At 43.6% G+C, this 13,372-nt stretch overlaps 1 protein-coding gene across 1 annotated transcript in view; it reads left to right on the top strand.

Annotated features, from left to right (window-relative positions):
* Positions 1-932: 932 nt before the first annotated feature.
* Positions 933-13,372, top strand: part of LOC143983891 (HLA class I histocompatibility antigen, alpha chain F-like) — a 31,747-nt gene continuing 19,307 nt past the window's right edge. The window contains exons 1-2 of the mRNA XM_077484020.1: positions 933-1,280; positions 8,624-8,884. Coding sequence (XP_077340146.1) covers positions 1,211-1,280; positions 8,624-8,884 — 331 coding nt within the window. The 5' untranslated portion in view covers positions 933-1,210. The remainder of the gene's footprint in view (positions 1,281-8,623; positions 8,885-13,372) is intronic.

The following is a 13,372-nucleotide window of genomic DNA, read 5'->3' as shown; positions in this document are numbered from 1 at the left end:
TTTGACAGTTAGGAATTCCCACGTTACTTTTGTACCCTCTTACCATTTCACACAGAAGGGGAGGCCAGGATCTGGGGGTCCCTTTGTTAAAGGGGGCTTCCAGATTCCAATAAGCCCCCCACCCGCAGACCCCCACAACCACTGGCTAGGGTTGTGGGGATGAGGCCTTTGTCCTCATCAACATGGGGACAAGGTGCTTCGGGGGGACCCCATAGCACCCTCCCAATGTTGAGGGCATGTTCAGGAGGAGGGGGGGCACTCTCTCGCCCCCCTATTTTTTGCGGCCTGCCAGGTTGCGTGCTCGCATAAGGGTCTGGTATGGATTTTGAGGGGGACCCCCACGCCATTTTTTTTTATTTTTGGCGTGGGCTTCCCCTTAAAATCCATGCCAGACCTAAAGGGCCTGGTATGGATTTTGATGGGGACCCCCACGCCATTTTTCTTCTTTTTTTTTTGATGCGGGGTTCCCCTTAATATCCATACCAGACCTGAAGGGCCTGGTATGCTCTTGAAGGGGAACCCATGCCATTTTTTTTTTTTTTTTACATAAGTCGTGTTGTAAGTCGCGCTGTGATTCACAATCAAGTCGTGTCCAAGTTGCCTCCCAAAGTGGCGCTTGAAGTCGTGTTGCCCCTGTGTGAATGGACTGTTATGATACAAGTTCAATAGACACAGATTGTTATTGTCATAAGTCACGTTGAATCTCCTATCTGTATCGAACTGTGTCAAAACAAAAACGAAAATAAAGCATTTATTTATGTCGGATCTTTCATTTTTCAAAAATATCTCCTAAACCTGTATGGCATGGATCGGACCAGATGTCGGGGGGCCTCGTTCTAAGGTAAGTATTTCAAAAGGAGCTAGTATGCGGTGCATACTAGCTCATTATGCCTTTTCCTTTGCAGGTAGAAAAAAAACTACATCAGCGGGTTTACAAGCGCTTTAACATGTTTCGCCAGCATGTTTATAATAAAATTTTGATATTTTTATACTAACTTGTGTTGGCACTGTAAACATTTTATCTATAAAAGGGATTTACTTGGGACTGGCAACAGGCTAACATGACACATCTAGACAGCCAGGATTACCAGCACAAGGAAGTGGGAGAAAATTACATATCTGCCAACTGAATCCAGCTAGAGGTTTATCTGATACTGGCAGAGACTGGAGCAGACACTTGTCAGGTAGAAGTGTGATCTGCAACTGGGCGATGGAGAGATACTTACTGTACATATCGGTGTCACTGATCCTATATTTACCTCCTATTATTGCTTCTTCAGGTAAGATTACTAATCTAAAATTGAATATACAGTATTTTGATTATTTTTTTCTTCTACTATTGTAAACTTAATTTAAAGGGATACTAAATGCAAGTTAGAAGTTGGCAACTGTAAAGAAAAAATAATAAATTGGAACTCCAGACAGAACTTTATTAGTTTTGAATTTATTGCTGCCTTGATGTTCTCAATGGGGAGATATCCCTTCAGTTTTATAGTATTTTGAAGAGAAACTTCTATTTGTAATTTGTAATGCATGTTTATTAGCACGTATATTACATATATATAACTGCTATACAATTTAAAGCAGAGTTTCGCTTAAATAAAAAAAATTTAAGTCGGCAGCTACAAATGCTGCAGCTGCTGACATTTAATAATCGGACACTTACCTGTCCCAGGGTCCAGCGATGCGGGGGAACGAAGCCTCACTCGTCTCCCCCTCCTCTCTGCGGCACTGGCATTGTGACTGTGGGCACCCGGATGTGGCTTCACTACCCAAGCCTCGCCTGACTGGGACCTGTGACGTGTCCCAGATGATTGCCGAGAGGGAGGGGGAGAGGTGATCTTCCTTCCAGTGCCGCGGTGCGCCGGGAGGAAGTGGGAGCTGGGACCCTCTAAAAAGAGGGTACCGGCTTCCCCCCAAAAAAATGACATGCCAAATGTGGCATATCAGGGGGTCACCTCCCTTAAAACGGAAGTTCCATTTTTGGGTGGAACTCCGTTTTAAGCATATTTAGGTCTAAGAATGAAAATTTAATTTATTGCACCTTATTAACCCTTAAATTTGGACTGTGGATATGAAGTTCTAAACTTGCTGTCCAAGGTTGACAAGATGCACCCACGATACTGTATTTATTGAGAAGCAGCTTTGTCACCCAAGGGAAGGACTACATAATACCTCCTTCTCTTTTCTCCAGGGGTCATGTAGTCCTTAGTAGGGATACGTTTTGGGTTCACTGCTAAGTTGGCAGTGATTCACAAACTTTTGGCCAATGAATTTTCAGGTTTACCACCACCTAGAATATATAAGGAGCAGCCTATTTGCCTACATAATATACAAAGAAAAGCCATTAAATGATGATCCTAAATTGCAGTGCATAGCCCTTTCACTAATCAGCAGAGTCAATAATTTGAAAATAGCCCAGCCACCTTTCTATAAAAGAGTAGACTTCCACCACCCATATTGTCTGTGAGTGTTGATGCTCTTAGGGAAGGCTAACTTATTTTTTTTATTATTTTGAACTTTGGCATTGGTACATGTCTCCCATGGTAGTGCCTGTCCTCCCATACCTTATGGGAGGACATATCCCAATATAGGCCTCAATCTTGAAGCAGTATAGGCCACTGTGATTGGCCAAGTTCAAATTTTACCTTCGTTTAGCACACTCGCCACTTCCGTTCCTTTGTCCTCCACACACAGATCGTATGTACGACACATGCGTGTTAGCTTTATATACACTGCGCATGCGTGAAACTGTGCCCGCGTCGCCCGCCCTGACGTTCTTTTTCACAAATATTCCCCGTCCCTTCTCTCTTCAGTGCGCAGTAGGAGCAACATGGCGGAGACACAGGTGGTTGGAAATTATTCCAGTAGCGAGGAGGAAAGCTAAGAGCCCAAAAAGTCCCGATCCAGGAGGAGGAGATTTAAGGCCTCCAACATGACAACAAAAAAGATATGAAGTGAGCACTAGATACCAACACAATGTTAGCCACAAACCAAATTACTCACATAAAGGACAAATAATGAAAAATCGTGGCACAAAAATTATAAAAACATTGACTTAAAAAAAGTCCATATAATTGTAGAAAAAGTAGCAGCTTTAGAAGGCAGCCCCCTTGAAGAGTAAGAAGCAATCTTCTTGGCAAACCTAGGAATAGAACAAAGTGCAATAAATCGAATAATGTTTTTATAAAAGCTGTGAACACGGTACTCACAAAGGTACACAAGTGACAGACATATAAGCATAAGTTGCCAGATATTTGTGAGATGAATCCGTTCCATGGGCTGGATGATGGCAGTGTCTGGGAAGTAGGCTGCGTCGATAGTTGCTGACACTTCCTGTCATTGGAGCGCACGCCGAAAACCACGAGGATGAGGTCACTTCCAGAAGCTAGAGCAAGTAGGTGACGCGTTTGCGGAGCTATGCTCCTTCTTCAGGCCTAACGTAGGCTATGATAGGTCAACATTTATAAAGACAGCGGGATACGCTGATAGGTTATAGTGACTCATAATTCATTGGGTAACAGCGCGAACGCTCATAGCATGACATTAGAAATGAAACAATGACTGATTAACATACAAAATGTTACAAATTAGCAAGTGGATGAATTAATCAAAATAACATAGCAACAAATAATTGATTATTAAATACAAATTTTAAAACATCTTAAAAACACTTTCAACTCACGTTGCAAGTGTTACCAAAAAAAAAGGGGGCATATGTAGACACTTGAAAAAACCCCGGGGAAAAAAGAAAAAAAGAAAATATGTGTGTTGTGTTGGTGATGGTAAAATGTTGATCACTCAGCCACCCTGAAAGACAAGTGGATGGGGTAACAATAATAGCTAAAAAAGGGGACGGCCATTCTTCCCCACATCCACATAGAGGAACTCATAGTGTGCCGACACCACCATTAACACTATTAAACCCCTTATAGTTATAATAGTAAGACCCTGAATGGGGTGGTGGCACAATGTGGACATGCTTCCCATCTATAGCCCCTCCACAGTTGGGAAAGTCTCAACAGTCAGTAAAGTGGGGGGCCACAGTCTGCCATTCCTGTGGCGTTGAAGGAAACTGTGGAGAGTCAAACAAGAAAAAAATATATACTTTTGCACATAACATTGCAAGCAGATTACACAAAAAAGATTCTTGCACAACATCAGTATAACATTTATTTTAAGGAGTATTTAAAGACAAAAATATAAGGCCCACTTATCCGATTCCTCACCCCCTCTGAGGGCCCATTGATAAAATTGTATGGGGGGGGGGGGGGGTTTGAGGTGACTTTGGGAGCAAAAAAAAAGCCTCCAGCACTCTGCCTAAATTTGACCACTGGGCACTTAAACACCCTTCCTACCCAGACCAATTTTCAGATTTCGGTGCTCTCACACTTTGAATGACAATTACTCAGTCATGCAACACTGTATCCATATGAAATGTTTGTCCTTTTTTTTCACACAAATAGAGATTTCTTTTGGTGCTATTTAATCACCGCTGGGTTTTTTATTTTTTGCACTATAAATCAAAAAAGACTGAAAATTCCGTAAAAAACATAAAAAGAAATCTTTCTTTTTGTTAAAATTTATTGCAGAATATTGGCGAATATTGGCAGAGTATATGCAAGTATTGGCAGAGTATTGCAGAATATTTCAGTGTTGCAGAGTATTGGCAGAGTATTGCAGAGTATTGCACATTATGGGCAGAGTACTGTCACTGAGCAGTGCTGTGGGCGCTAAGCATCCAGCCCACAGCACTGCTGCCATCTCTCCCCCTCTCCTCTTGCACTGTATTGAGTGGTACAGACAGGGGAGGGAGAAACCGTCATGACGTGACGCAGTTTTTTTTACAAGTGATTGCTTCATCAGTTTACCGCTATCCGTGATGCGCCAGGTCTTCCGGACCCAGCGGTCACGGATGTTTGTGGAAGCGAGAGCAACATTCTGGGAGGACCGAAGCCGATGCGGACGTCACTTCCGCCCTTAGTTCGTATCCCTGCCGAAATCTTGTGCATGCGCCGTAGCATCGTAACCAAGCTCCCCTGTGTGACATCTTATTCAGTCACAAGGGGGAGTATTAGGAAGATTAGAATCATTGCTGCATCGCGAGACTTCTCCTCTGTGCCATTCAGAGGGGAATCTCGCTCACAGTAAATTCCTGACATGCAGGAAATACACAAATGGCAAAAATGACATGCCATTGATGAAAGAACATACTGCGCAATCGGGCATGATGTCATTGATGATAAATAGACGATTTACATTGAAACTACACAAGTAAGTGCACTTTCACATGCAGCGATTAGCTGCCTGTGTTATCTACTCTCTGCTAAGATTAAGTTGACTCTGAGGGTTTACAACCACTTTAATATTGCAATTGTTCAGTGAGAAGCAGAGGAAGTCGAGTTTATCCAACCCGCCAGACTGTTTTAAACCTGGAGGACACACCTTTATTAGAATAAGTAGTCTTATAAAAGTGAGGCTGCATTGGCCAGCTCCTTCCAAGCCTGTATAGTATGTGTTGTATTTTTTGCAGGACAATATAATGAGTATTTTGCCATAAAAAAACAAAAGTGAAAGTAAGGCGGTATAGCTATGGTGGAGCTAAAGTATCCACCAAGCCTAAAAAACAAACAGCTATGGAGGTGTAGGCAGATGCCTACAGAAGGGTTAATGTTTTTTTTCTAAGATGAATCATGCTCTGGGTCAAGTCTGCTGTCTTTCACGTGAAGCTGTTACAACATTGATATGCGGTAGATCTGGGGAAATTACTAGTTTTTCCACAGATCCACATAAAAGGGACCCTTCAGTGTCCCAGGAGAGAGCTGCAGAAAACATTGTCAAAATGTAGGCCATTATGCTGCCAGATGAGGTCTTAGCTGAGGTGGGATCCTTAGGTAAGGACTGGGAACCTAAGGACTCTTAACAGCCAAGGATAAACTGATAGCCTTTGAGAATCTTTGCAAAACATGGACTAAACGGACTCTGTGCTACCTTTTTAGGATTACTTGTCAATCGTAGACTTTGCCTCTAAAAGACTTTCTGCTGTTTTTCAGGAATGATTACCCTATGAGCACTAAAGCACCTTGTACAGGAATTTATGCGAGAAGTTGCCTAATAGGAACTGTTCCTATATGTCACCTTTTTTAAATAAAGTTACTGTAAACTGCTTAATGCCTGGTCTGAATTCTCTTAAGTAGTGTATTGCATGGCGTATCTAAAAGAACAGGGCTTGTTACATGGGGTCTGTAGGTTAGAGTGGATACAATACACTTTTGTCAAATGTGTGGTTTCCTGTCTAGTGTAGATTATTTTGCCATTGCTAGGGACATAGCTTAAAGCATCCAACTAGCCAAGGAATGGGTGACCTGTCATAGGGTGATAGTTACTATGGTAGTGGAGGGGTGTTGTGCTTGTTACCTTCACTGGCAGGTGGTTTCCCATATTTTGGGACCAGACCGAAAACATTTTCATCAAAAATTTTCGTCAGCGGGCTTTTTACAGTGACGAAATGAATGGAAAGTGCACCATATTTTTGTCCAATGGTGAAAATTATGACAAAATCAATTCTATTTTTGTTAAAGAATTAAAACAAAACAAAAATGTGAGGTAGGGACGTTTATACTCATGAACTTCCGGGTTCCAAGGAGCTCCTCGTGCAGAGCCTGTGAGAACTTCCGCTCCAAGCAAGCAATGAATCTGTAGCATGCTTACTACTTAGCAGTTAGCACTTTGCAGCATTACAGGCCTCCTCAGATGACTGTGTAGAGCAGTACTGTGCATTACAGGCCTCCCAGGAAAAATCCTGACTCATGACTGTCCAGAGCAGAGCACGTGAGAGTGTACATTACAGGTCACCCCTCAGACCACCGCCACTGGCATCCAGACCACTACAGGCCTCCCCTCAAACCACCATCCAGAGCACTGTGCAGCATTACAGGCCTCTCAGACCACTGTCCCAGAGCACTGTGCATTACATGCCTCCCCTCAGACCACTATCCAGGGCACTGTGCAACATTACATGCTTCTCAGACCACGCCCCAGAGCACTGTGCCTTACAAGCCTCTCTATCCACCGTCCCAGAGCACTGTGCATAACAGGCCTCCTCAGACCATCTAAAGCACTGTGTGCAATGAATTTAAGGACTCCTCCTCAGATTGTCCATGTCCAGAGGACTGTGTGTGCATTATAGGCCTCCTTAGACCACTGCACAGAGCACTGTGCAGCATTACAGGCCTCCTGAGACCACCATCCAGAGCACTGTGTTCATTACAGGCCTCCTCAGACCACTGTCCAGAGCATTGTGCAACATTACAGGCCTCCTCAGACCACTGTCCAGAGCACTGTGTGCATTACAGGCCTCCTCAGACAACTGTCCAGAGCACTGTGCAGCATTACAGGCCTCCTCAGACCCCTGTCTAGGGCATTGTGCAGCATTACAGGCCTCCTCTGGCTGTTCAGAGTGATTAAATATGTGTCTGTGAGTTTGTTCAAACCTTAATACCATAAATAATATCACAATATTAGATTATTTTCTTCCATGAGTATATACGTTTGGAAATTCTACAGAACTGCTTAAATAATGCATTCAAAATTAAACAAAACCCAATAGCAAACCCAAAATTAAACAAAATTGACATCATTTTTTTTTTCCACAAATAGAGCTTCCTTTTGATGATATTTGATCACCTCTGTGGTTTTTTTGCACTATAAACAAAAATATAGCGACAATTTAGAAAAAAAAAAAACGCATTATTTTCTACTTTTTGCTATAATGAATATCCCCAAAATATATATAAAAAAATATTTTTTTCCTCAGTTTAGGCCGATACGTATTCTTCTACATATTTTTGGTAAAAAAAATCGCAATAAGCCTTTATTGATTGGTTTGCGCAAAAGTTATAGCGCCTACAAAATAGGAGATAGTTTTATGGCATTTTTATTGATAATTTTCCTTTACTAGTAATGTCGGTGAGCAGCGATTTTTATTGTGACTCCGACATTATGGCGGACACATCGGACAATTTTAACACATTTTTGGGACCATTGGCATTAATACAGCGATCAATGCAAAAAAATTGTGTAAATATGTCACTGCCAGTGAAGGGGTTAACTACTAGGTGGCGCTGTAGGGGTTAAGTGTGTCCTAGGGAGTGAATCTAACAGTGGGGGGAGGGGCTATGTGTGACACATCACAGATCACAGATCCTGATTACAGGGAGCTATGATCAGTGACAGTGTCACTAGGCAGAATGGGGAGATGCTTGTTTACATTAGCATTTCCCCCTTATTCCTCTCCGTGAGACAATCGCGGATATACCGGCGGACGTCGAGTCAGCAGGACCCGCGATCATGGTCACAGAGCTCCCGCCCCACAAGCCGCCTCTTAAAGGGCAATGTACAGGTACGTTAATCTGCCTGTACGTGCCCTTATGCTGCAGTATATCTGCGTGAGGCAGTCAGGAAGCCGTTAAAGATCACTTCCAGTTTGGAGACCTGCAGATCGCAGCCATTATCAATAAACTGACAGAAAGGTCAAGTAAAGAAGGAAGTTTTCCTACCTGATTCCCTACTTTCTTATAAATAGGTTTCATGTTTTTCCACATTTGTCTCTGTTTTCTCACAGGAAGCCACTCGCATTATTTCTTCACAACAGTCACCACCCGAGATCCTGCAAGCGACTATCCATTCTATTACACAAGCCGGTCTATTGATGACATCACACTGTACCGGTATGATAGCAATATTGGGATCATAGAGCGCAAAGTACCCTGGTTCCGAACTGCCTATCTTGGCTTACTCTTGGCCAGTGTTGAAGAACACAATACTGGGATCAGCCAAAGTAAAGTCTTGGAGTCATTTATGTTTCATGTGAATGACACTGAAGGTCAGTGAGCTTTTGGTCACTTAAAGGGAAGCTAGATTCTATAAAGTTTTTAATGGGATGCAATGCAACTTGTTCAGCTTAAAGTGTAAACCTTTATCAATTTATTTTTCTTTCTGTATTTCCCTTTACTTTCACTTTGGCATATGCAACAAGAAGAAAGCTGACAACCAAATTTTGGATTTTCCAACATATTCTGTCTGGAGAACCAGGAAAAATGCAGGAAAAATAAAGAGGATAAGTGGGAAAGTGAGGGTTGCAGACAGCTATTTGAAAAATTGACCTGGGGGGTTCTGTACACAGAATGTATACTGACCACCCTTCAGATATGTAATTTCCTGCTTGTGTGATTGACTCACCAATTTTCCCAGAAGTCTGCACTAAGAACAAGTCAGATTTCTGGAATCCCCTGAAACAAAAATGTAATTTTTGATGAGATACTCTCAATAGGAAATCACATCTAAAGGGATGCAGGCCCAGCAGATTTCCTCATGATAGTCGTGCAGTTGCACAGCTGATTGATAATTATGAGACCCCTCCCATTAGACTCACTTTCCCACATGGACACAGACAAACTGTCAGAAACCATGAATCAGACTGAGACAGAAGTACAATTAAATCACACTTGTTTATTAATAAAAATAAAAGGGTAAAGAAAAAGCGTAGTCAAGCATAGCCAGAGTCCAGTAACCAGATCGGGTAATCAGCCAGGCCAGAAGTCAGGGATCCAAGTAGAGCAACAGCAAGCAGGATAAGGAGCCAGAAGGGATATCAGCAAGCCAGTCTTTAAACAAACCACAGGAGATGGTTTCTAGTGATGTGACCAAGGCGAAGGCAGAGGTGAAGTGAGCTGGAAGGCTTTAAGTAGGCAGGTCAGACGAGCATGATCAGGAACAGCTGGTAACTGTGGAGAGAGAAGAGAGCTGGCAATTAGCCTACAGCTGAGCGGCCAGCCCAGAGAAGGAAGGGCTAAGCCAGCCCTTACACAAACACACAGGGATTTCTTCAGAATAACAAAAGATATAAATCTGCAACAAAGTTTGTTAAAATCTTTGTAATATACATAGATGACCCAGGGGAGAATGTTTTTTTTTTTCAATAAAAGTTGAGTTATGACCCATACACATGGTCGGATTTTCCGACCGTGTGTAGGCTCCATCGGACATTTTCTGTTGGAATTTCCAGCACACAAAATTTGAGATCTGGATCTCACATTTTCCGACGACATCCGTTGTCTGAAATTCTGATCGTGTGTACACAATTTCGACACACAAAGTTCCACGCATGCTCGGAATCAAGCTGAAGAGCCACACTGGCTATTGAACTTCATTTTTTTCGGCTCATCGTACGTGTTGTACGTCACCGCGTTTTTGGCGATCGTAATTTCCGACAAGATTTGTGTGACCGTGTGTATGCAAAACAAGTTTGAGCCAACACTTGTTGGAAAAAGACATGGATTTTGTTGTTGGAATGTGCGACCGTGTGTACAGGGCATTAGACTTTAACCACTTGCTTACTGGGCACTTAAACACCCTTCCTGCCCAGACCAATTTTCAGCTTTCGGTTCGCTCACACTTTGAATGACAATTACTCAGTCATGCAACACTGTACCCAAATGAATTTTTTGTCCTTTTTTTCCCACAAATAGAGCTTTCTTTTGGTGGTATTTGATCACCTCTGGGGTTTTTATTTTTTGCGCTATAAATGAAAAAATACCGAAAATTTTGAAAAAAAGCACATATTTCTTTGTTTCTGTGACAGAATTATGCAAATTATTAATTTTTCTTCATAAATTTTGGCCACAATTTATACTGCTACATATCTTTGGTAAAAATAACCCAAATTAGTGGATATTATTTGGTCTTTGTGAAAGTAAGAGAGTCTACAAGCTGTGGTGCGAATCGCACAAAATTGATCACATCTGATGTACTGGTGGCCTATCTCGCTTCTTGTGACCCGAACAAGTCAGGAAAGTACAAATACCCCCCAAATGACCCCTTTTTGGAAAGTAGACATTCCAAGGTATTTAGTAAGAGGCATAGTGAGCTTTTTGATGTTGTCATTTTTTTCCCACAATTCTTTGCAAAATTAAGATTTTTCATTTTTTTTCCTCCACAAAATTGTCATTGTAATAGGTTATTTCTCTCACGTGGCATGTGTATACCACAAATGACACCCCCCAAAAATTTTTTCTACTCCTCCTGAGTATTACAATACCACATGTGTGGGACTTTTTCACAGCCTGGCCACATAAAGAGGCCCAACATGCAGGTAGCGCCATCATGTGTTCTAGGAACATAAATTACACATCTAACTTGTTGACTATTTATTACACTTTTGAAGCACCAGGACAATGACACGTGACACTGATGACAGATGGCACTGATACGTGGCAATGATGACACTTATACGTGGCACTGATGACACGTGGCACTGATGACAGATGGCACTAATATGTGGCACTGATGACAGATAGCACTAATATGTGGCACTGATGACACGTGGCACTAATACGTGGCACTGAAGACACGTGGCACTAATACGTGGCACTGATGACAGATGGCACTAATACGTGGCACTAATACGTGCCACCGATGACAGATGGCACTAATACATGGCACCGATGACACGTGACACTGATGACAGATGGCACTGATAAGTGGCATTGATGACACGTGACACTGACAACAGATGGCACGTGACACTGACAGGTGGCACTGATGACAAATGGCACTGATACGTGGCACTGATGACAGATGGCACTAATACGTGGCACTGATGACAGATGGCACTATGTGGCACTGATGACACGTGGCACTGATGACAGGTGGCACTTATACGTGGCACTGATGACAGATGGCACTGGGGACAAATAGCACTGACAACAGGTGGCACTGGGGGCAGGTGGCACTGGGGGCAGGTAGCACTGGGGTGAATGGCACTGGGGGCAGGTAGCACTGGGGTGGATGGCACTGGGGGCAGGTAGCACTGGGGTGGATGGCACTGGGGGCAGGTAGCACTGGGGTGGATGGCACTGGGGTGGATGGCACTGCTGGGGGAGGATGGCACTTTTTTTTTAAACTCAAGGCAGAACGGCTGCCGCTGCAGCCGTTCATCTCTCCCCTCTCACACTGTCTGTGTGAGGAGGGAGAGCGGCGCTGAGAGATGATCTCATATGTTTACATATGAGATCATCTCCCATTGGATACGCCGATCACGCTGTAAACGGCCGCTGTTATTGGGCGTTTACAGCGATCTGTGTTTGCCTGTCCCCGGGGGACACGGCGAACACAGAACTTCCGCGATGCGCGCCCGCGGCGGCGCGCATTGCGGAAGTAAACATTAGGACATCCAGGGACGGCCTCCCGGACGAACGCGCCTGCTCTACGGCCGTCATTCGGCTATAGGGCGGGCGGGAGGTGGTTAAGGACAGTACACACAATTCGGATGAAAATGTATATAGGAGGAACAATCGTGATAAGTAATAATAATAATAATAAATGATAAGTAGCACTGGTGGGCACTGTGATAATCAGTGCCCTGATTATCAATGCCAATGTCCCTTTAACACAAGCTAGTTATCGGCTCTCTTCTCTCCTCCTGCTGTCAGCACGAGGAATGAAAAGCCAATAACCGACTTTTGATCACTTCTGTGATCAGCTGTCATTGGACATAGCTGATCACGTGGTAAGGGGCTGCTGTGATTGGCCCTTTACCCCAATCTGTGATCAGCTGAATCCGAAGGATTCAGCAATCACAGAGTGTGCTACCCATGCGCCACAGGGGGGTATGCAGGCAGTCCAATCATGGGAGGACATCAATAGACGCCCTCCTGGCAAAGTAAACTCACGTTGTAGCTGTCATTTGTCTATAGCGTGTGTGGAAAGGAGTTAAACTAGGGTGACCAGACATCCCCGGACACTGTCCCTGGACCAAGTCTGTCCCCAGATTGCATTTGCACAGGGGCTGGGGCAATTTCAAAGACAGTCAGTGCAGAATAAAAATAAAAATAAAAAAATAAATCTGAATTACACCCCCCCCCCCCCCCCCGCTCTGCCGCTCCTACTAGCTTAGCGGAGTGTATTTTTTTCCATTATCTGTGCCCCTTTCTGATGATCTTGTGCTGGTCGGAGCGAAGGGAATATTTTTTCAGTTTGGGGTGCATGCCCATCTCCTTGCCTTCCCTGGCGGAGTGATTTTCCTCCACTCCCCACCCAGTAGTAGCCGGGGCCCGGAGAGTAAGACTTGACAGGCTGTGAGGCAGGTGGCAGCGGCGATGGGCAGAGAGCGCTGATTGCCGCCATTTCTAGTAAAAAAAAAAAAACATGTCCCTGGATTTCATTTAAAAAATCTGGTCACCTTAAGTTAAACTCCTCTAAACGACTACGTGTGCATGGACACACAGGCTAACATGCAAAGTCATTAAGAGGAAGTAAAAAAAAGAAGCCAGACACCCCTAAGAGCCACTCAAATAATGTCCTTAGTCTGATG

Source organism: Lithobates pipiens, unplaced genomic scaffold (assembly GCF_037356315.1).
Source record: "Lithobates pipiens isolate NorthernLeopardFrog02 unplaced genomic scaffold, aLitPip1_a1.2 Scaffold_1, whole genome shotgun sequence".
Classification (NCBI taxonomy): Eukaryota; Metazoa; Chordata; class Amphibia; order Anura; family Ranidae; genus Lithobates; species Lithobates pipiens.
The sequence above is the reverse complement of the archived record's forward strand: the minus strand, read 5'-3'. Positions and strand labels throughout refer to the sequence as shown.